General features: G+C 37.9%; 4 protein-coding genes across 5 annotated transcripts; 2 read left to right on the forward strand and 2 right to left on the reverse strand.

Moving 5' to 3' along the window:
- Nucleotides 1-164: 164 nt before the first annotated feature.
- tsen34 (TSEN34 tRNA splicing endonuclease subunit) lies at nt 165-3,991 on the reverse strand. Its single transcript, XM_026927469.3, has 4 exons — nt 3,330-3,991; nt 1,993-2,134; nt 656-937; nt 165-495 (listed from the first exon to the last, which is right to left on the reverse strand). Exons 1-4 carry the CDS (start codon nt 3,657-3,659, stop codon nt 287-289), a joined length of 963 nt encoding a protein of 320 aa, XP_026783270.2. The 5' UTR covers nt 3,660-3,991; the 3' UTR covers nt 165-286.
- On the forward strand, nt 3,960-10,403 carry zgc:77752 (uncharacterized protein LOC393862 homolog). The gene is made up of 12 exons (XM_034305439.2): nt 3,960-4,765; nt 5,003-5,363; nt 5,654-5,734; nt 6,563-6,681; nt 6,771-6,908; nt 7,080-7,642; nt 7,925-8,182; nt 8,344-8,460; nt 8,806-8,907; nt 9,642-9,719; nt 9,922-10,032; nt 10,262-10,403. The coding sequence occupies exons 2-12, from the start codon at nt 5,185-5,187 to the stop codon at nt 10,367-10,369; spliced, it is 1,854 nt and encodes a 617-aa protein (XP_034161330.1). The 5' UTR covers nt 3,960-4,765; nt 5,003-5,184; the 3' UTR covers nt 10,370-10,403.
- A 1,850-nt stretch (nt 10,404-12,253) lies between these two features.
- On the forward strand, nt 12,254-16,174 carry odf3b (outer dense fiber of sperm tails 3B). Of its 2 annotated transcripts, none has more exons than XM_026927576.3 (7): nt 12,254-12,352; nt 12,952-13,070; nt 13,876-14,079; nt 14,190-14,291; nt 14,375-14,496; nt 14,608-14,748; nt 15,078-16,174. In XM_026927576.3, exons 2-7 carry the CDS (start codon nt 12,959-12,961, stop codon nt 15,168-15,170), a joined length of 774 nt encoding a protein of 257 aa, XP_026783377.1. In that variant the 5' UTR covers nt 12,254-12,352; nt 12,952-12,958; the 3' UTR covers nt 15,171-16,174. The 2 variants fall into 2 exon arrangements, with proteins under 2 accessions (XP_026783377.1, XP_026783376.1); XM_026927575.3 differs by lacking the exon at nt 12,254-12,352 and adding an exon at nt 12,375-12,468.
- A 156-nt stretch (nt 16,175-16,330) lies between these two features.
- On the reverse strand, nt 16,331-19,767 carry trim35-30 (tripartite motif containing 35-30). The gene is made up of 6 exons (XM_034305522.2): nt 19,324-19,767; nt 18,855-18,950; nt 18,519-18,749; nt 18,395-18,417; nt 18,163-18,281; nt 16,331-17,986 (listed from the first exon to the last, which is right to left on the reverse strand). Exons 1-6 carry the CDS (start codon nt 19,726-19,728, stop codon nt 17,442-17,444), a joined length of 1,419 nt encoding a protein of 472 aa, XP_034161413.2. The 5' UTR covers nt 19,729-19,767; the 3' UTR covers nt 16,331-17,441.
- Nucleotides 19,768-21,156: the final 1,389 nt, after the last annotated feature.

Here is a 21,156-nt window from a genome sequence, read left to right on the forward strand (position 1 = left end):
TACAAAAGCATGTCCTCAACTCTTCACATAGTCATGGTAAAACCCTGTGACAAACATCCACCACAACCAGATACCACTGGTTTTATCATACGTGTGGCTTATTGGCTAAATCCCAGATATTGCTTTATGGTAGACACTGAAACAAATTGAAAACAAATGACCAGTCATGGGAAAATTAACAGATTTAATTTTATAATATTCATTCATTTAATCAGGCTCAGTCCACCAGCTTATTAAGTCCTGAAAGACAAGAAGAACACTCCTCTGGGTCTAATTACTCTGTATGCTATACTATTCCACTCCACTGCAGAGATGAATACACAACCTCCTCTATTTCCTCTTCACTCTCACTGGTATCCTGTGGTGAGCAAAGTAGCACTGTTTTCTTTACATTAGATCCGAGCCTTGCTATAGCAAGAACATCAGAGAGCGGTAACTTTTCATCCATAGGCAAGCACAGGGCAATGAAGTGGGCGTGAAAGCGGAGTGGATCACCTAGAGGAAAAGGAAAATAACACGATAATTATCAATAATGATCAATTAACAAATCACTTAACTGTGTAACACTGTGGCTGGGAACACCATGTCACTATAGTACTTTATAACAGAGGACTGTAAAATCAAGTAAAAATGTATCAATCCATACTGATCTCACCTGGATACACCAGATAATCTCCTCCAAACTTCCCTGCTGCAGTTAGGTAGAAGCCTTTCCTCCTAAGATCCTTATAAACCCGGAATCTCGTCTCCGAGCGCTTGTCTCTAGGCATTGGCCAATCAGCAGCCAAGAAAGCATGTTCCTCAGGACAGTGACTGAAGCCAGCACGAGCAGTGCAGAGTTGGACAGCCATGGCAGAACGAGGGAATGAGAAGCTCTTCTCCACAGACTCAAGTCGTTCTTTTACTGCCTGCTCTGCTCCCTCATTACCCTTTTTATCTTAATGACAAGACACAAAAAACATACAGTCTCCATGTCAGATAGAGCAACTTTCAAATAATCAGTTTATGTATGCGCATAATGGAACTTTAATAGAAGCCCTAATACTGAAGAGCTTCGTTACAGATAACTGGTAATACAATATGTTGCATAATGAATGCTTTAAAACATCGCCACTACTGCTGCACTCAATTTACGTTATGAAACTGTTTATGAAAGCAGCAGATTTAGGCTGCATTTGCCACTCTAGGATAAACTCTTCCAAAGGCAGAACAAAACATTTTCAAAGAAACCTTATGCAACATGATTTTACATATTAAGTTAATATAATACTGCAAACCTGTTTTGTAATATTCTAAACCATGTGTAAAAGAGTTTAGGCTAAAAGATATATATACATTAAACAAATGTTTATATATACATTATATAATACAAAATGCAGTCAATTCCAGAATTATTGGCAACCCTAATAGAAATGTATCACTCTTGCCTCCATTTTTTCAGAAAATTTTAACCATTTCAAGAATTTTAAACCATAATTTTATTATGGCCCTATTTGTGCTTAATGATATGTTAACTGCTTACAGTATGTGTTTCCATATTCAGTACCGTATTTGTTGTAGATAAACTCATAGTGATGGATAACAAATAGTAGAACCTCATGGTTTAACACAGGGAAACTTGGTATGATGACAGATGACAGCTCCTCTAGGCCGAGGGCAATTTAAAAAATTATTCATTTAAAGATGACAGTTTGTTTGCATTTATTAAGGGGTACACAAGTTTTGAATATGTTTTTGAGATATAATACTATTATTTAAAGAAAAAATGCAATAATGATTTATGTTACAGGAAGGGTAAATATTTTCTCCTATTAATTTGATTGGAAAATTTGTGTATAAAATTTGCTTGTAAAATTGTGTATAATATTTATTTTATGAAATCTTTTTTGCCTATTCTTTGAATAGAAAGGCTCAGACACACTCTAGTCATCATTCAGAGTGAATGCAATGATGTTATGTTTAGTATTTGATATACTATGGAGTGTTAATCACCATTCTGTTTCTCAGTGATTACTCTTTGCAGTACAGCCTTCTTGTTCTCCAGAGCGAGGGCACACTGCTCCTCATAACTCTGCTCTAGTCTGGCCTGGTACAACTCAGCTGCCTTCAAACGACTTTCTTCGGTTTCAGACAGCTGTGGAAATAAAGAATAAGACAATGGGAATACATGACTAATATGTAAACAATATCTTCACACTCATTCTCACAAAGGTACGATACTGAACCCCTTCATTCCCCAATTTAAACAAATGGATTATTAAAAAATGGGATTCAAAAGAAAAATGTAACTGAAAGAGTCCACTAATACTGATCCACTGATCTTTGTCGTCTTTATATGTTATGTGGACGGCATGGTGGTGCAGCAGGTAGGGTTGCCACCTCACAGGGTCCCCAGTTCAATCCTGAGCTCAGGTTACTGTGGTAAGAACATGGAGTTTCATGTTTTACTCGTGTCTTCGTGTGTTTCCTCTGGGTTCCTTGCGTCGCTCCCACCTTTCAACATGCATAGATGGATTGGCTATGAAAACTTCCCCTAGGTGTGAATGAGTGTGTGAATGTGTGTGCGTGCATGGTGCTCTGCAGTTGACTGGTGTCCCATCCAGTATTCCCGTGACTGACACCAGATCCGCCATGACCCTGACCAGAATAAAGCACTTACTGAAAATGAATGAAGTCTTCATTCTGTTCTAAGGATATACAAACTTTGGTACTCACTTGTATGTAGCCTCTGTTGCACAAAGTTTACAGATTTTTTTGTTTGTTTCTGTACTTGATGCTATACACCTGCATTTTACAAAGCTGTACCAGACACTTTATGGAACACTAAATGTATTGCTGCTACCCTACCAATAGTTTACAGTTTACAGCCCATGTTCCTGTTTTCCTGTTCTGTGTATTTATTATCCTGCGTATGTATTGTCGTGTCCTGTGTATTTATTGCCCTATTATGTGTATGTATTGTCCTGTCCTGTGTATTTACTGCCCTGTTCTGTGTATTTGTTGTCCTGCACTTGTCTCATACTGTTGTGTATTTGCACTTTATGTAGTTTTGTGTACTGTACTGTGTTGCACCATGGCCCTTCCATTTTATTCCAATGTATACAAGCTATATAGAGGAATGACAATAAATCCCACTTGACATGACTTGACATTTGACACACAAAATACGCAGTCTCCCACCAAAAAATTACAAATATCACACACACACACACACACACACACATATAGAAAAAAATACCTTTTACTGTGGGTTGCATGTAAGTGACTTGAAATCAAACGCTATGACGTAACACTCCTCATCAGCATCAAGCTCTGATTTCATTGGTTACCTCTTTATGCCGTACAGCAGTCGCTTTTCCAGTCTCCACCAGCAGCCGAGCCTCCTCCTGCAGGATTTCCAGAGGTCTTCCCAGTCTGACATTCTGCCTTGGCTGTCTGGCCAGAGACCCCACAAGAGTCCCGATCACCCCGACCTCTTCTCTACACTTTCTAATGTCGGCTGCCCTCCACAGCAAAGGCGTGGATCCGCAGAAGCTTATGTTAACAGTGTGATTCTCAGCCTTCTCTCCATCAGTTTTATTTCTCGCGTCCACACACTCGCTGCTTTCCACGTGCTGTTCAGCAGACTGGATGCTCGGTTCTGTCGCACTCCAGTCCATGGCATCAACTCTAATTAAACTTGGGCATAGAAATTATAACTAGCCTGCTCTACTGTCTGCATTCAGTAATTCCTGATTAAAAGGAAATGCTATATCAGAGTCAATCATGTCATAATATCTGAATGGCTGTGCTTTGGTTTGAACACATGGTGAACACGTGAAGGAATTGTTTAGAAATGTAAGGGTCTAACATTTCAGTCTGAAATCAATTCTACAGGAAAACAAAACAGAACGCCATTTGATTTGAATTTACATTATTCTCCCAAACTACAAACTACACAGCTTAATTCAAACCTTCAGTCGAACCGACAGCGCCATTTGTTTATTTCCGCGTTATTGCATGTCACGTGACCACATCGCCGCGTTTTTAACCAATAAGCGTGTAGCACTCCCGGAACGACAGAGGTCGCTTTTGTGTGTCAAAATAAAAGCGGGCAAAGTTACTAAAGCTGGAAATCTGCAGCTAATCGCAAATCGTTCTAAAGTTATTGTAAGATCATATTTGATATTTCAGTAATGTAATGAAATTAATCATTTAATTAAGAGTAATGTGACATTTGAGGTTACAAAGAAGTCCCGATTAGCTTGCAAATTTAAACAACATCCACATCTGACCCTGTAGTCTAACCTAAAAGTTTCCCAACCCTGTTCCAGTAAATCATTAAATCATGATGCTATTAGTCGCATGTTCTACCCATGCCTGCAAAAACATGCTGGTAGATATATTGGCTACTCTAAAGCAGATGTGTCTGAGTAAAATCCCAGATCACTCAGATCACACAAATACCTCAAATACCACACAAAATCACTCTTCTGCAGATTGACTGTTTAACAATACTAAACCTAATACTTAACCTGTTTACCACCATGTATATGAAGTCATACATGGGAGTGTTCAGGCCATGTTATATAATCAGATATTTCTATGATTGGTGAACGTACGTCCACTAATGTGTTTATGACACTTAATAAGGATTAGAGTGCTCTGAAGCTAGGTCAGTCTTACGAGCATCTGCAGCATGGCAGTGTGGGATTACTGTTACTTATTCCACACACATGCATGTAACCTATTCACATGTCACTTGTGCAGGTGGGGCCAAAGACAGGTAGGTTATTGCTTGAGGATTGATTATATAGAGCTTTTATGTGATATATGTTTTCATGGTATGTTTATTTAATTGATTATGAATAAGAATTTGTTTGAAATGTCCACATTCTAGTAAATGCAAATAACATAATACCTGCATTTGGTGCCAGCAAAAGGTGTGAATAGTTTTACTCACTATTCTATTTGTATGTTTCTTCCTGTGCCTAAAACAAATCATTTCTTGTTTTCTCTTTAGATATTTATCCCTTAGCAATGCTGAAAACTAGTTATTACTTCTCAGATGTAAGCATACAGCCAATTACATGCAGATTCCCACCAAACTGCCTCACTTAACCTGTGCCTGTAGTTTAGCTTGCTAACTAGCAGTGTTTGATCTCCGTCCACTCTCCTGTCCTCCATCCACGTCCTGTCTCCGGTATGACCTCCCTGATTCCAGTGCCAAAGCCCTCATATTCCCAGGCCAGGGAAACCCTGGTAAAGGCCATTCCCCCAAAGGTCATCTGCTTGCTGGCCTGTGGGGGAAGAGACTGCCGCTATGAGGGGCCGGTGTGCTGGAGACCAAGCCAACAGGCCATTAAGGGCCTCTTCTCTAGCTGGTGAGGCTCTTCTCTCAGAATGTCTGCTACTTTATATGTGTTACACAATGTTCCATTTAATAGAAGCACCATATTCATAACATATATTATGCCAGGTTAAATGTATTGTGAAAATAAAACCTGGGGTTCAATTCTAATTATGGCTAAACTTTAATTTTGGTGGATCTATACTTCAACTTCAAATAAAAAAAATATATTTTTAGACTTTAAATTGGTTTAGGCTGGTCATTAAAATAGTTTACACAAAACATTTATTTGTTTGTTTGTTTGTTTGTTTGTTTTGTTGCAAGGATGACTGATGACATTGTTGCCATGGCAAGGCCATCTACCAGTCTCATTAAGACATACAACATAATAGACCAGTTTAAAAAGTAAGTGTTTTAACTCATTTACTGCTATTACAGGTTTGTCACAAAAACAGTATTGACTTTGATATCGATACCCAGTATTTTATCAGAATATTGAACAACTAAACAATAATATGGCAAAAAAAATTAAACGAAAAGTCTTGCCATCATCTGTCCTTAAGTATACTTATTTTAACAAATAAAAATGGATTATTTATATCATACAGTATGTATCTGTTTTTTGTATATGTTGAGTATTTCTAGGACAATAAGCTCGTATGTTTCTGAATTAAACTCTTCACATGTATGTTTTAGTTGTCAATGGACCTGAAAACAGAATTTGTTTGCAGCTAATTTCTTCACTGAGTTGCTTTAACCATTGATCCATAATTTAGGTTGTGGTGAAATCTCTGTGTTTTTCACACCGATTTTCAGTTTTGAGCACCAATGTGTTATGAAAACCACTTAAAAGTAGGTTACAAAAAAAAAAAACAAGCAAAAAAAAAAAGATAAGGGCAAATTGTTAAATTACCAAGCTGCTTTACAAGGGACTGTTAATTGTCTGAAAATTTGACTTGTCTATAGGCATAATACAATTTTAACATATTATTACATCATTTAAATATATACTTGTTAATTGGAATAATCAATTAATGAATATTAAATTCAGTTGTAAATTGACACAAGGTAGTATTGAAAAACTTTTGATAGTTCATGTAAAACTAATGCAAACTAACAAGTAAAAGCAGAGTCCGATTACTGTTTTTTTGGATTAAAGATAAAGACTCATTGGCTATTTAAAGAATAAGTAATGACATGTCTATGTGCATGAGTGTCTGTGTGTGTCTACAGGTTGAACATTAAATCCATCATTAATATGCAGCTGCCAGGCGAGCACGCTCACTGCGGTCCTGAACTGGAGCCTGACAGCGGCTTCACATACTCCCCTCAGATCTTCATGGAGAATCAGAGTCAGTCTTTCGTTCACTCACTTATAACTGATTTAACAATAAGCAGTCAGCGGGGCAGTGTTTTATGTGATTGCCTCCTTCTTGTCCAGTTTACTTCTATAACTTTGGCATGGCTGATTTTGGCGTGTCATCTCTGGAGGGGATTCTAGATGCAGTGAAGGTTTTGGCCTTCTCTGTGCAGGAGGGTAAAGTGGCTGTACACTGTCATGCTGGACTAGGCAGAACAGGCAAGATTACATATTAAGCTCAGACATGTCTATTCATGCCTTTTTAAATAAACCTGATAACCCATAACATACCAGAAACTAACCGAATAATTAACTCGCTATATATACATAAGTATTAGTGACCACTAATTTGTTTATCTATGATTTCTAACATACAGTGTAACATTACAGGAGTGTTGATTGCATGCTACTTGATCTACACATTAAGGATCAGTGCTAGTGAGGCTGTGCACTATGTGCGGATAAAGAGGCCTTGCTCGATTCAAACCCGTGCTCAGATCAACCTGGTGTTTGACTTTGCGAGGCTCCTGAGCTCCCAGCTGGCACAGTACCCAATGCTGAACATGCGGCATGGTGCCACATTCAGTATGAAGCAGTATCTACAACGCCAGGCTGTGCTCTTACACGGTGAAGAGGCCCATTTCCTTGCACACACACCAAAGATCTTGCATTTTCTCTGCAGCCTGCTGACAGCCCTCGCCCAGGGAACATCAAGTCCTCCAGAAGTTCGGCAGGAACTAGAGAAAAAAGCAGCCATTTTGGTTCTACAGCAGGCTGTGAGGAATGTGTTGGCACTGCAGAGGTATTTGCCTGTCCTGGTGGATGGGGAAGACTCTTGCGAGTCTGTCTCTTCTTGGGACGAGCCTTTCGGATTTTTAGAAAGGAAGAGGGAGATGCTTTTGAACAAGCGCAGTTACAGTGAATCAGACCTCAGCAAAATTTCTCTGAACAGGGTGAGAACAAACAGCATTGCTTAACTTTAAGATTCATTGGTGAAACTAAAAATTAGGATGCTTGATAAAAACATGCATACAATCACATTTTAACATGGATTACATATAATTATGCTTGAATATATATAATTTTATGAATTACATATAATCAAGGCATAAATATACTTATAATTTAATCATAAATCCGTGGTATTTTCGGTTTCACAGATTTTCTTACATTGTTCTAGGGTCTAAACTTTTAAATTCCTGATAATACCTGAGATTCTTCTCTCTTTTCTTTAGGATATGAAATTTATACACAGTTCCATGCTGTTTGGTAATGGTGGTAACGTCTGTAATGGAATTTTGAGTCATTTAAGAAAGGAGGAATCAGCAAGTCCTGCTTTCAGTGTCTTGATAAATGAGTCTAACTGTGCAACAGACAGACAGATGCACATATCATCATATAATCATCACCTGGGTAAGCCCAATGCTGGCAAGAGAGCAAAGTGCATGATGAAAACATCTCAGGGATTCCCAAAATTCAGCTCCAATATAGAGGTGAGTTTATGCTTATTTCCATTCACTGACAAACATACAGTTCTACACAAAAGGTTGTTCATGTTCTAATTTCTAACAACCCCGTGAATGTAGGTTTCCTATTTGCTGGCATACAATGATGGTCAATGCATTGTTTTTTTGTTTTGTTTTTATGTACAAAGCTCAATAAAAATAACAAGTATGGAAATGGGTCATTAGCTTCGAGAGCTGTTGCTAAAGCAATGGCACAAAAGGAACCCACAGGCAGCAAAGTCCTGCAAAGAGCTGCACTTTTACAGGTTAGACACCTTTACTGACAAGTCTTTCCCAAAAAAAAACAGTGGAAAAAAGCTGTGTAGTGCTTTCAGTAAACTCATTTGACCCAAGGATGTAATAAATGTACTGAAAAAAAATGTTACATAATTATATTTGAAATATAAACTTTTCTGACTCAAGTTTTTGTATTCTGTATCACTGCAATACATCGATAGCTAATCTTTTGTACATTTCTAGGCCATTTTAGGCATTTTATTTTGAGCTCTGGTTTTAGTTATAACAGTATTTCTGGATGAGGAGGTATAAATATATACTGACCATGTGTAGAGGCTTTTCCTGTAGTGTCTGCACTCTTCACAATCCCACAGGAGGAACTGAACATCTGTGCTTATGGATGGGCCACGCTGGCCACGGAGACCGACCCAAAAGTTCTAAGTGCTCTGATGTGGATCTGGTTAGAGAAACTAAAGGTCTGGAACCAGTCCAGGAACCAGGACTAGTGATGAATCTCATTAGCACACTAATAGTACCTGCTCTGTATTACCACTAATGTTGAAGTAAGGAATAAAACATGACAGGGTGTACTGTTATAGGAAAATAAATCCATGATGATGTGACATGGCTCAATGCAACATTGCATCCCAGAGTGTTTTATTCCTCTTATACCACAGCAATTTGCCAAAAATTACAATTTTTAATTTATTAATAAATGATACATTATATATTTTTTAACCATTTATAGTTACCTTTAAAGTTGGGGAACTTCTCTGAGACAAGTTAGTTCCTGTTATCACATATGTTATATAAGCAGCTATGAACAGTCGTTCCTTCACCAGCCTCTGTTTCCTCCTCTCTCTTGAGGTTTTTAAGACCAAAAAAACAGAGTCCTGAAGAGTTCGCAGAGTCCTGAAGACTTTCCCATGGCAAAAAAACGTCTGAGACTCCTTATATATGTACATAAATGTTAAACATCTTCTTACAGAAAAGTTCACCATATCAATGATTTTTAAGTTTTTCTTTGTTAAATAAAAGTTTTTTATTCAGTTATTATTAGCCATAAATTTATGTAGAGCATTTGTAATACAAGTACCTATGAATAAGTTGAATTTGTGAATTCAACAGGGCTGTGGTATAAAACAAGTTAAAGCATTGTTTCACCTAGTCACTGTAAAGGTTTACAATATAGTGCTGTGTGTGTTAACAGGATCCTGTCCTGAGTGCAGACGACATAAATAAACTAACAAATACGCCTGGTCCAAATCCCCTAAAAATGCTGCACAAGGTGACCTGAATAACACAAAAACACACTGATCTAACATTCTTTTAATACAAAGGTTTAATTGTCACATGTATCATACCATACCGCTGATGTAAACATCTAACCTGAGGAATGTAGGAAATAGCAAATAGCAAAACTGAACTATTTCTGTCTCTCTCTCTTTGTCTCTGTGTGCATTTGTGTCATGTGTGTGTGCACATTTCAGTCTCAGTGTAGCACTCTGTGTTGTTTGCTGAGCTGTGTGGCTCAGGTGACGTCTCAGTGTCCACACCTCGAAAACCCTGTCCTGCAGAAGCTTATCAAGGCACTGACCAGGGTAACAGTCTGTGTGTGTTAATACATTTGCGTGTTTATATATGTAAGCTTACCTCATTATGCATGTGTGGGTTTGTGTCTCTATGTGTCTGCATGCATTTTATGGCAACATATATGTGATGTTCAGTTTAAAGGATGAGAATGATAAAACATTAATAATTAGTTGTAAAAATGTATTTCAGTTTTCAAAATATTGTTTTATTTGTACTGTCTGTTTTTCTTTGTAACAGCACCTTACAGAAGAAACAGAGAGCTATAACACCTTGCTGAAGGTGTTTGGAACCAAAGTAAGAGATATGCAGCATCTCTTACGCTTCCAAACAGCTACAGGGATGTGAGCAATCGAAAAAAGATCTTAAAAGTACTGTAACCATGTGGAACAAAAATAAATAAATAAATCGATTAAAATACACTGTGTTTTTTTCCCCTGTGAACTGTAAACTACAGAGCACGTATAGTGATCATAGATATAGATAGTTTCTTGAAACTTGGCAGATCTAACAGGAATTGCGCAAAACCGCCCTAAATGTATGCAATCAATCATACACTTTCAGAAATAAAGGTAGCAGACTGTACTTCCTTGTCACTGGGGTGGTACCATCAAGTGTACCACTTTTGTATCCTTATTGTGTATCTGTTACCTAAGAAACTACATGTGGTGTATATATACACGTGTGGTGTATATATTCTTAAGGTCTAATTATCTGCCTCAGATTTATATTAAAGTGCACATATTCACATTATTTTCATGTAAAAGATACATACTAAAGGTACAAAAGATGTACCCTTGATGGTACCACCCTAGTGACTAAGGTACTATGAAGAAGATATGTGGATATGTGAACAAGCTCTATGAAGACATGGTTTGCCAAGTTGAGCTCAACCCCACTAACACCTTTGGGATGAACTGGAACACCAACTGCACCCCAGACCTCCTCGCCCAACATCAGTGCCTGACCTCACTAATGCTCTTGTGGCTGAATGAACACAAATCCCCACAGCCACTTTCCAAAATCTAGTCTAAAGCCTTTCCAGAACAGTGGAAATCATTATAACAGCAAAGGGGGACTAAATCTGGAATGGGATGTTCAACAATCACATATGTGTCCACATACTTTTGGTCATATGAAATTGTCTTTTAGGTCATGCAGTTGACAGGTGATTGTAATATAACAGGTAAGTAATGATTGCTATCATTAATTTGAATTCTTTGTAATCTGATTTATATAATCTTGAAAATGACAGCTACCACACAATTCCAGATTATATCACTTTGAGCAAGTGTATATTAATTCAACATGTTGGTAGAATGATGCTATGTCTTAAGTGCAAATAACCATACAGTATAATGCTTATGCAGTATTTCATTTTGGTGCCAATCATATCTAATTCTGGCAGCCAGATCTAAATATGTTTATTCCCTTTCGAATTTCCATTTGAGTCTGCTTTGTCTCAAGGATTCTTCTTGAGGTCATCTCAGGAAGATTTTTTTTTTTTGCGAATTTCCCCTCTGGTTTGTTCATTAAGGCTCTACAGCTACTTCCGAATTTCTGTAAAGCTGCTTTGTGACAATGTCTATTGTTAAAAGGTAATACCTGGGGGTCAGATAAGCTCATTCATCACAGAAAAAAAATCACCAAAATATATACTTAGATATGACAGGTGATTGTCAATTAGTGTAGACAACTAATGATTTAATTATAGGTCTAATTCATTATAATCTATAGAGAATGATTGAAAATGACAATTACCACACAATTCAAGTTTATATCTCTGTGACCAGGTGTGTGCAACTAAGTGAGTATGTAAGCAAGCAAGTAAGTAGATAAGCAAGTATGTATTTAAGTAAGTACATAAGTAAGTAAGTAAGTATTTAAATAAGTACATAAGTATGTATGTAAGTAAGTGTGTATTTAAATATGTACATAAGTAAGTATGTAAGTAAGTATGTATTTAAATAAGTTTATAAGTAAGTAAGTAAGTAAGTATGTATTTAAGTAAGTACATAATTAAGTATGTATGCAAGTAGATTTGATTTATAAATCATATTTAAAAACAAGAGTTGACCAAAGTGTTGTAGTAGAGTATATAGTCATATGAGTATATAAGATCATGTGAAACATGATGAATAAGGCATAATAAGCCTGATTGTCTATGCTGATAAGGTGAGGCTGTTCACAAAGCGTGACACGTCCTTCAAAATATGTCTCTATGGTGACGCGTCGTCATGGTGACAGCCAAGTAAACAGCTGAAGAATCACAGCTGTTTATATGTGATCTGCGCTGCACGTGCGTTCCAGCGTCGTCCGCGCGAGCTTCAGGTGCGATATTTAAAAGCTCACAGGTCCTTTCTCACTTTCTCACTTTCTCTTCCTTTAACCTTCGACCACTTCTCTCTGCTCGGCTGTGTCCTTTTTTACTGAAAAGAAAGCACACCGTGAGTTTTGTTCTGTTCGAGCAAGTTAAGTTAAATTAAAAGTCAAGAATAGCATTTTTTAAAAAAACGAAGTCAGTAGACGGCTAAATCTGTAACGAGAGTCTAAACTGAATATAACTACTAGCCATACAGGGTTATTTGTGTTTAGGAGTGGGATTGGAGGACATTTCGACGACTTTAAAGTTAATATGTAATATAACTTGTATTAAAATTTCAGTTCTACAAATGAATTCATGTTAATTCCGTTAAGAATAGCCGTTAATTTTGTTACCGCTTCCTCGTGCGCTTGTTGCTATGACAATGTCGCCTTCATGAGCTCCTTGCTATTGCTGGTCTTTTCAGTCTGAATGATAGGAATCCACCTTCACATTTGTTCTGCACTGTCTGAGCCCAGGATGAGTGCATATTCTTATTCTGACAAAAGTGTTACTAGAGGAGATTAATTATTTTGGAATGCCTGTCTGATTTGTTGGTCTTCTGCAGGGCAGATATGGACAGTCCTGATGTGTGGGTTGGTTCCTGGAGGCCTCACAGGCCAAGAGGTCCCATTGCTGCGCTGTACAGCGGCCCCGGGCCCAAGTACGCCCTCCCAGGGGCTACAGGTAAATGACCGAGTAGTCGAAGTCAAAACGAAGGCCCCTGGCTCCTGGACTCTCTGGTTGCTTGTAAACTCTCCTAAGAAAAGCGTACCTAAACTGTACTGTAGCTTATGTACCTTTAACATGTACAAGTGTGAGTCGAATGAAAACCGTAAAAGTGTGACATAAATTAGACAAACAGTACATTATTTTTTTTAGCTGCAAAAATAAAAATGTACTTCTGGTCCATTGTTCTCAATGCACTTGTATGACACCGAATTTCAATAAACAATGCTAGAAAAAAAACATTTAGATTTTCTTTTGACTCGCCCTCATATCTGTCACCTGGAAATGTGGATATAGTGTACCTTTTAAAACAGATAAAAGGTACATAATTGGACTGTAATTACACTGTAAAACATTTACTGTAAAACCTACAGGAGTGTACTGGCAGCAGAGTCATTACAGTGAATAACTGTGAAACACATTCAGAGTAAAGCACTTAATACCTTTACAGATAATTTAACTTGTAAATATAATTATAGTATAAAATAAAACATAGTCCAGTACATTTGCTCATTTGGGTGATTCACGATACAACTAAGAAGAAGATTAAGGGTCTTGCTAAAGCACCAAACCATGGCAGCTTTGTAGAATAAAAAAATTATCAATCTTATTATTATTATTATTATTATTATTATTATTAGATACTAAAGGTACAAAAGGTGTATGCTTGAGTGTACCACCCCAGTGACAAGCAACGGTACAGTTTTTTTCTGAGTATATTGCAGTCGTTAAGTTGTTCCTGCATGTGCTTTTTGCTGATCAGGTCTAAATCTGCATGACCCACGGAAATGGAAAGCTCCTGCGTTCAGCTTTGGAATACGACATCGGCAATTCAGCGAGAACTGCTCACCTGGACCTGGCTACCTCATAGCCTCCAATATCACCAAAATCGGACGTGATGGCACCCCTGCATATTCGCTATACAGTCGACCCAAAGACCCTCGGGTCTTCCAGACCCCAGGACCAGGTTGGAACACACTCACACACACATACACACACTTACATACAATATAGTGCAGTTTATTAGCAAGTCTCAAAATATATGTACTATAGAACATTTGGTTTTAATTTTCGCAGGGACTTATCGCCCTGAGAATACAACGTCGACAACCTTTTATTCTGCCCCTGCTTACTCACTGTCTGCTAGGACCAGGTTGTTCCGCAGTGACCAAACACCAGGTACACACTACACCTCAGAATCACACAGCAGATGCAGTTTCTTATCCCCTAGCATGCGCTGATTCTGGTTTTCCTCCACCCAGGGCCTGCTGCGTACATGCTTCCCCCAGTGCTGGGGCCAAATTCAGTGAATAAAAGATCTGCCCCGAACGTCTCCCTCAGTGGCCGCAGCAAAATAGGCAGCTTCCATGAAGACTTGAAGAAGGTAAGAATCACATGAAAAACACATGAAAAAAGAAAATAAAAGAGGTCTACTATTTTACAGAGTTATTTATTATTTTTTTTTTATGACAGTAAATTCCTATGCCTCTCTTAGACTCCAGGTCCTGGGACTTACAGAGTTGTGGATCCAAACATGTACAGATCAAAATCCCCGCAGTACAGCATTATCGGTCGCAACAGCTTGCCTGGTGATACGACCAAGAAGCCAGGGCCTGGAGCTCACTATCCAGAGAAGGTAGGTCACAGATATATCTTACTATCTTTTTTGAGAACTTTCTATTGACATAATTATTATTAATGCAGCTAATGAATGCTGTGCCCAAACAAAACCCTAAACTTAACTTCAACAACTGCAGTTTCTGTTAAAAAATAAGCAGTTTTCCTTGTGGGGACCAGATAATGTCCCCACAAGGTAAAAACTGTCAGACATTTGGTACCCACCAAGATATAAAATCATGCCCCCCTCCAAACACACACACACACACACACACACACAAACACAGACAATTACAAATGATCCTTAAAAACTGATGGATATATGTGTATATATATATATCTTTGTAGGTGATGTCCACAAGATCCAAAGCTCCCAGCTTCTCCTTTGGTGTCCGTCATTCTGAGTTCACTGCCCCGATGATTACAGGCATCGCTGATTAACCATCACCTCACTCTTATCTCTTAATAAAGACTGTTAAGCAGCAGAGACTTGCTAAATAACTCAGCACTTCAAATAAACCATGTTAGATCTTCCACAATTTAATCAGCATGCCAGTTTACCACAGAGCTGAGCCAGAGAACATGTAAATTCACTTTGTGGTCAGCTTAGATTTTTTGAGATGGGTCTAGAGTGCAGCAAAAATATGATGATTTGCATCTTTCTAAACAAAACTAACAGTATGATCCAGTTGTTGTTCTTAATATAGTATGAACAGAAATTTATCTAGTGCTGGTCATTAAGAGTACTTTAAATCAAGTATTTAAAATTACAAAGTGTTTTATTGACTATGTAGTCAAGTAGCAGTGGTGTTGCATAAATAATTTAATGTCCTAATGATATAGTATATTTATTTAAAATTAAATGTATGTGTTTAAATTCTTGTTGGTTGAATGGAGCAGAGTTAAGTCAAAGATTTCCTGGCTGCTAATGAGTCTGTGTTTAGATGAATGTTAAATTACACTGAATGACAATTTACACACATTTGTCACATAAAGCTGCACATAGATTACAGGTTATTTTAATGAAACCTCCTTCCCCAACACAGTGAATATGTAAATGAATCATAATGTGCATCAGAGAACAAAATTTCTGACATTAATGTAAAATCTCAGATACAGGAAAAAATTACTCTGCATTGGGTGAGAGATCCAAATCTTGAAACTAAGCAGAACACAAGTAAACAGAAGTAAACATGTTTTGTGTGCGCTTATGGTAAATAAGGACACAGCTCAGTAATGTGAAGCGTGGTCACACAGTGCAGTCCTTCACCAGTGGTTACACAAAGATTATTGAACGTTAATAGCTCCCTCTTGTGGAGAATCTTCAGCTTGTAAAACGTGAGCTACAAAGAGAGGGCCAACAGTGAGTATGTACAAATTTGTGTGTGAATTGTGTGTTAACTCAGTCGGTAGATTAGCTAGTCTCAGTTGCCCCCAGATGTGAATGTGTGTGCATGGTCCATGCGATGGAATGGCAATGGCATGCCATCCGGGTCTCCCAGTGTTCCTAACCCTGACCAGGACTTAGTGTTTACTGAAGATGACTGAAAGAAAGAATGAACTTTTGAGATACTGAAAAATAACAGCAAAACAAACCTGAATAGTAGTGGATAGACACAGTGTTTACTTTAATGTTATGCTGAGCACACAGAAGTATTAAGCAGTTGAAGGGGAAATCATAAATAGTCACACTCTTCTGACAGTAGATGTAATGTTTCCTTTATCTTCTGCTTTGATATAGAATGACTGAGAGAAGACAATATCCTAAAACATGTATTAGCAAACACATTAAAAACATCTGCTGGATGTGTCTTAGGCACTGTAAAGGAAAAGTCCTGGCAGACTGACTCTGTACCTCACAGCACACTCGATTTGCAATCAATAATTTGTCACAGATGTGTAACATTATGCTTTTAATGTTCATCATCTGACAGCATTATATCTATCTGAGCTTTGAGCCTGCTGTTCTGAGACAGAGTCTTTCTTTTGTGAGGAATGTCCCTTAGCAGGTCTTGCAGGGCCATATGTACTTAAATATTATCTGTAAATGCAAGACAAAAATGAATATGCTAAATGTGTGACTAGGGGTTATGTAAATACAATCTGTGTAATAATAAATTGCTGCTCACCAAAATGTGTTTATGTGGCTGCAGAGATGCTGGATCATCTACCTCATAGCTACTGCTGCAAGATTAACTTTTACTCTAAGTTGTAACAAAAAAAAAAAAAAGCATTCTAATATGTAGTGAACATCAGTGTAGTCAGATGTAGTGATTTTATCATGGGTAAGTATGTTTTACACCCTTCCCTGAGATAAAGTCAATACAGCGTCCACCCTCTCATGGCTTATTGCTTTATTATTGAATGTGATAACTTGCACTGGCACACCATTTCAAAACCACTATTAGCTACACAAACATCCCTGACCCTTCCAGTGTTCTATGATCATTGATTTTTCTTTTAATCACTGACTTTATTGTCACATGTACATGTTTGTACAATAAAGTGAAATATTGTACTGTTAGAAAACTAGGGACAGCCATGATACAGCAGGGACTACAGGCCTTGCTCACGGACCAATCAGTGGCAGGTTAGCAATTGAGGGATTTGAACTCATAATGTTCTGAGTAAGAGGCCAGCACATTAACCACTGAGCCACCACTGCTCTAAATTATTGTTTAGCCTAAGTTAACTCGTTGTGTCTGGTATCATCTAACTGCCCATCTGAATGGTCACTGAGGACTTTACTGGTAATATTCTCAGAGGATGGAGTTTGCAGTGGCTGTAAAAGTAAGGGAAAACTCTCTCCTTAAAAGATTGTTTGAAGATGTGCAGACAGATGTTACGGGCTGAGTCAGTGAAGATCACCTTGCCCTTGTTAAAGTCCACCTGCACCCTGATCCTCTTGATCTTCTCACTAACCCGCAACAGTGTCAGGATCTCAGGTGCATATCCTTTACCATATTTGTCATTGCAGAAGCCAACATACCACAGACCAAACCGTGAGAGGTTCTCTCTGTGCTTATACACAGACTCTGAGATGACTCCCACAGCCCAGGCTGTGTTGTCTCCAACCTCGACATCCCACCAGTGTGTGCCTGAATTAAAGCCCTCAGAGCCTATGACACTCACATAACCCTCAAACCTCTCTGAGTTATCAGGAAGCTGCTGAAGCTCGCCTTTATAAGCCACCGTGATCAGATCATCAGACACTATGAGGCCAGCGTGGGCAGTGTTGGGGTCAAACACCACAGGGGCTAGATAGAGAGAAGGGAAAAGAGAATGAAGAGTTGTAAGAAAACCTATGTACCATACACTTTTCACACAAGTTTGCTTGAGATACTTGAGAAAATTGAAAAGAAAAAATTTTGATTTATGAAAAAGTTTTTTTTTTTTTTTAGTACATTTTTAGTACAATACCCTTAGTACTCACTGTATTGTACAAAGCTGTGCATCTTCTCCGACACTTGGAAGCTCAGGTTGCTCAGATGCTTTGCCACATTGATCAGAACTCCAGATAATTTCTCTGGATTTTCTAGTTTAGCTTGAGTTCTAGAAGAAAATTCAGAAATTTAGAAAGGCATGGAGTGTAGTTAGTTTGTGTGAGAAAAAAAGAGGAGACAAAAAAAAAAAAAAGAAAAGAAAAAACAGTCTGGTTTACTCACCTTTCAAGTGAAGTGTTGTAGTTCTACAAATCAAGAAATATAAATTGAATGTTAATTGTGCCAAAAGAACAAATGAACTAAACAATAATTTCACAAGTGGTAGCTGAAACAAATGCTGTTTTACCAAAAGAAATAGCAAATCTTCTCCTTGCATCTGTTTCTCAGTGGCTTTGATGGTGTCCAAGACGCTGGCTATTTGAATTGTGATCTTGTCAATCTTTTTCTTCACTGTTTGACTTCTCTGCTCCTCTTCCTCTTTCAGTGCTGTTATTCTAGCCTCCTCTTCATCCCAGAGAAACTGGTGAAACTTATTGAATTCCCCCCTGATCAATGCCTCTGTGTTTTGACTCTGCTTCTAGAGAGAGAGATATCAAGTATATGTAAATAGCTTTATATGAGAATGTACAGAAAATGTACAGAATATAACAGAATGTATACTTGAAGAACTCTTGGTACTCACCATAATGTGCTCTACAGTTTTAACACAGGACTGTTTGAAGTCCTCATATATTTTAGTCTTCTCATGTAAGGGCTTCAGTTTCATCTCAAGTGCGTGCTGCAAGGGGGGAACAAGGAAATATTACAAAAATAAATACTGTGTAATACATTTCTTCTATGTCTCAAATGTCTGAAAATCTGCATTGTGCAAGACTTTCAGGAAAACTATGCTGTCAAAAAACAGATTTTTGTGTTTCCATTAGCAGAGCATAAAGGTCAAAAGTCTAGGACGACCCGTTTGACAGGACTTTGCACTCCATGGGATCGTGGGAACTAAAAATAATATCTTTCTTTAAACACGACTGAAGTTCAAGTATTTGCTCTGAAACATTAGAATATATATGTTAAAACAGAAAATGACACATTCTGGTTAAAAACTTAAGACGCAAGAAAATATATATTGTATTTACCATGTTAAACTACCTCCATACCTTGAGGTTTTGTGATGCTTCGTGTATGGAGCAGACAGTGTGGTTGCTGTGTAATCTGGAGTTCTTGCACTTGGTGCAGAGAGGCCTCTGATCCTTTATGCAGAACAGAGTAAGAGCTTCACGGTGTATACTGCAGAGCCCCTCCATTTCCACTGACATCCGCCGGTTCCGCTCCTTCAGTACCGCCTGACACATGTTGTGCAGCACGACGTTCACCGGAGGCTCAGGAGTGGAGGACACGGTCCTGCAGATAGGACACTCTAGAGCTCCTCGCTGCTGCCAGAAGGTGTGCAGGCAGCTCTTACAGATGCTGTGGGAGCAGGCCAGGAGTAAAGGCTCCCTGAAGATGTCACAGCACACAGGACAGGAGAAATCATCTTCAGTCAGAGAGGGTCTGGAATCCATGTTGTCACACGTAGAGACAGTCGAGCATCTATCTCTCCTGGTAGCCTTCTGAGATTTATCCTAAATACAGAGCTGTGGGGTGGAGCTAGTGTGAACAGTCACACTGGACACACACACACACACACACACACACACACACACACACACACACACACACACACAGAGAGAGAAAGAGAGAGAGAGAGAGAGAGAGACTCAGAGCTGTTCGTTCTGTGTTTTTCTAACTTTCTAATGTTTAGCATTATTAGATTCATGTTACAACTGTTTAAAAAACAGTTCATTTAGAGATTAAAATTACTGCAAAAATAGAAGTATTTAAATCAACATAATGTTTGAATTCTTAAAGATATAACCAAAATTTAAGTAATTTAATTAATATAAATTGAATTTACATAACAAGTTAATGTATATTTAATTAATCAAAGCAAAAGCTACTTCATGTTTCATGATAAACCTGTAACAGAATTTGACATCTTAACTCCAGAAATGTCTATTTCCGGCCTGAATGTGAAGTTTGTTTGTAGTAACATGCTAGAGTATTTCAGATTCCTTTCTATTTTTAACCCATGAGTGTTGTCTTTGACTCTTCCATGTCAAAGATTATAAACAATCACATCTAAGATCATATAGAACACCGTTTTTGTGTCACGATCTGGAGGCCTACGTGCAAATGATATGGCATGTATGAAATGTTGACAGGAGACATATTTTGAGAATGGAACAGTGAGATTAATTGTCAAGATAACTTGATAAATGAGCTTTGTGACAATAAAAAATCATTTCTACAACCTGAATTTTTGCTCAGATGTTGCCTGAATTCAGAGTAAAAATGCTCGCATAATAGATGTGGAAATCAGTAATACTGAAGTTATAAACCTATCTGTATAAGGTTTTGTTTCTGTAAACAATTCTGCATTATCTGATTTGGCTAAGTAGAATCTGATAAGATTTAATTGAAGGTTTAGTGTTTAAAAATATATATTTTTGTCTGTGTCTAAAATACCAGCTAAAAGTTAAAGTTGTTAACTTGTAATATCTGCTCAAGGGTGTGAATTAGCGAATATTTTTAGAGTGGCTAAATTAAAGAGCAGATACAGTCTGGTCCATAACTATTTGGACAGTGACACAGTTTTCATAATTTTGCCTCTGTAAACCACCACAACGGATTTGAAATGAAGCAATCACGATGTGACTGAAGTGTAGACTTTCAGCTTTAATTCAAGGGGCCTCACAAAAATATTGCATTAACCGTTTAGGAGTTACAGCCATTTTTTTTTACGTAATCCCTACATTTTGAAAGGCTCAAAAGTAAGTGGACAAACTAACATAATTACAGGAATAAGGATTATTTTTAATACTTGGAGTATTCAAATTCTTTGCAGTCAATGATTGCTTGACGTCTGGAACCCATGGACATCACCAAATGCT

Source organism: Pangasianodon hypophthalmus, chromosome 6 (genome assembly GCF_027358585.1).
Source record: "Pangasianodon hypophthalmus isolate fPanHyp1 chromosome 6, fPanHyp1.pri, whole genome shotgun sequence".
NCBI classification, from domain to species: Eukaryota; Metazoa; Chordata; class Actinopteri; order Siluriformes; family Pangasiidae; genus Pangasianodon; species Pangasianodon hypophthalmus.

Bases quoted from the DNA above. Each gene is read 5' to 3' on its own strand.
- tsen34 (XM_026927469.3), bottom strand. From the start codon at position 3,659: ATGGACTGGAGTGCGACAGAACCGAGCATCCAGTCTGCTGAACAGCAC. The intron at 2,135-3,329 runs GTAACCAATGAA...TTATTTCCACAG, and splicing joins CTGCTGTACGGCATAAAGAG to CTGTCTGAAACCGAAGAAAG. The intron at 938-1,992 runs GTGATTAACACT...CTTGTCATTAAG, and splicing joins AATCACTGAGAAACAGAATG to ATAAAAAGGGTAATGAGGGA.
- zgc:77752 (XM_034305439.2), top strand. From the start codon at position 5,185: ATGACCTCCCTGATTCCAGTGCCAAAGCCCTCATATTCCCAGGCCAGG. The intron at 8,183-8,343 runs GTGAGTTTATGC...TTATGTACAAAG, and splicing joins AATTCAGCTCCAATATAGAG to CTCAATAAAAATAACAAGTA. The intron at 9,720-9,921 runs GTGACCTGAATA...TGCACATTTCAG, and splicing joins CCCTAAAAATGCTGCACAAG to TCTCAGTGTAGCACTCTGTG.
- odf3b (XM_026927576.3), top strand. From the start codon at position 12,959: ATGGACAGTCCTGATGTGTGGGTTGGTTCCTGGAGGCCTCACAGGCCA. The intron at 14,080-14,189 runs GTTGGAACACAC...TAATTTTCGCAG, and splicing joins CTTCCAGACCCCAGGACCAG to GGACTTATCGCCCTGAGAAT. The intron at 14,497-14,607 runs GTAAGAATCACA...TGCCTCTCTTAG, and splicing joins TCCATGAAGACTTGAAGAAG to ACTCCAGGTCCTGGGACTTA.
- trim35-30 (XM_034305522.2), bottom strand. From the start codon at position 19,728: ATGGATTCCAGACCCTCTCTGACTGAAGATGATTTCTCCTGTCCTGTG. The intron at 18,418-18,518 runs GTAAAACAGCAT...CTTGATTTGTAG, and splicing joins AAGATTTGCTATTTCTTTTG to AACTACAACACTTCACTTGA. The intron at 17,987-18,162 runs GTGAGTACTAAG...CTCTCTATCTAG, and splicing joins GCACAGCTTTGTACAATACA to CCCCTGTGGTGTTTGACCCC.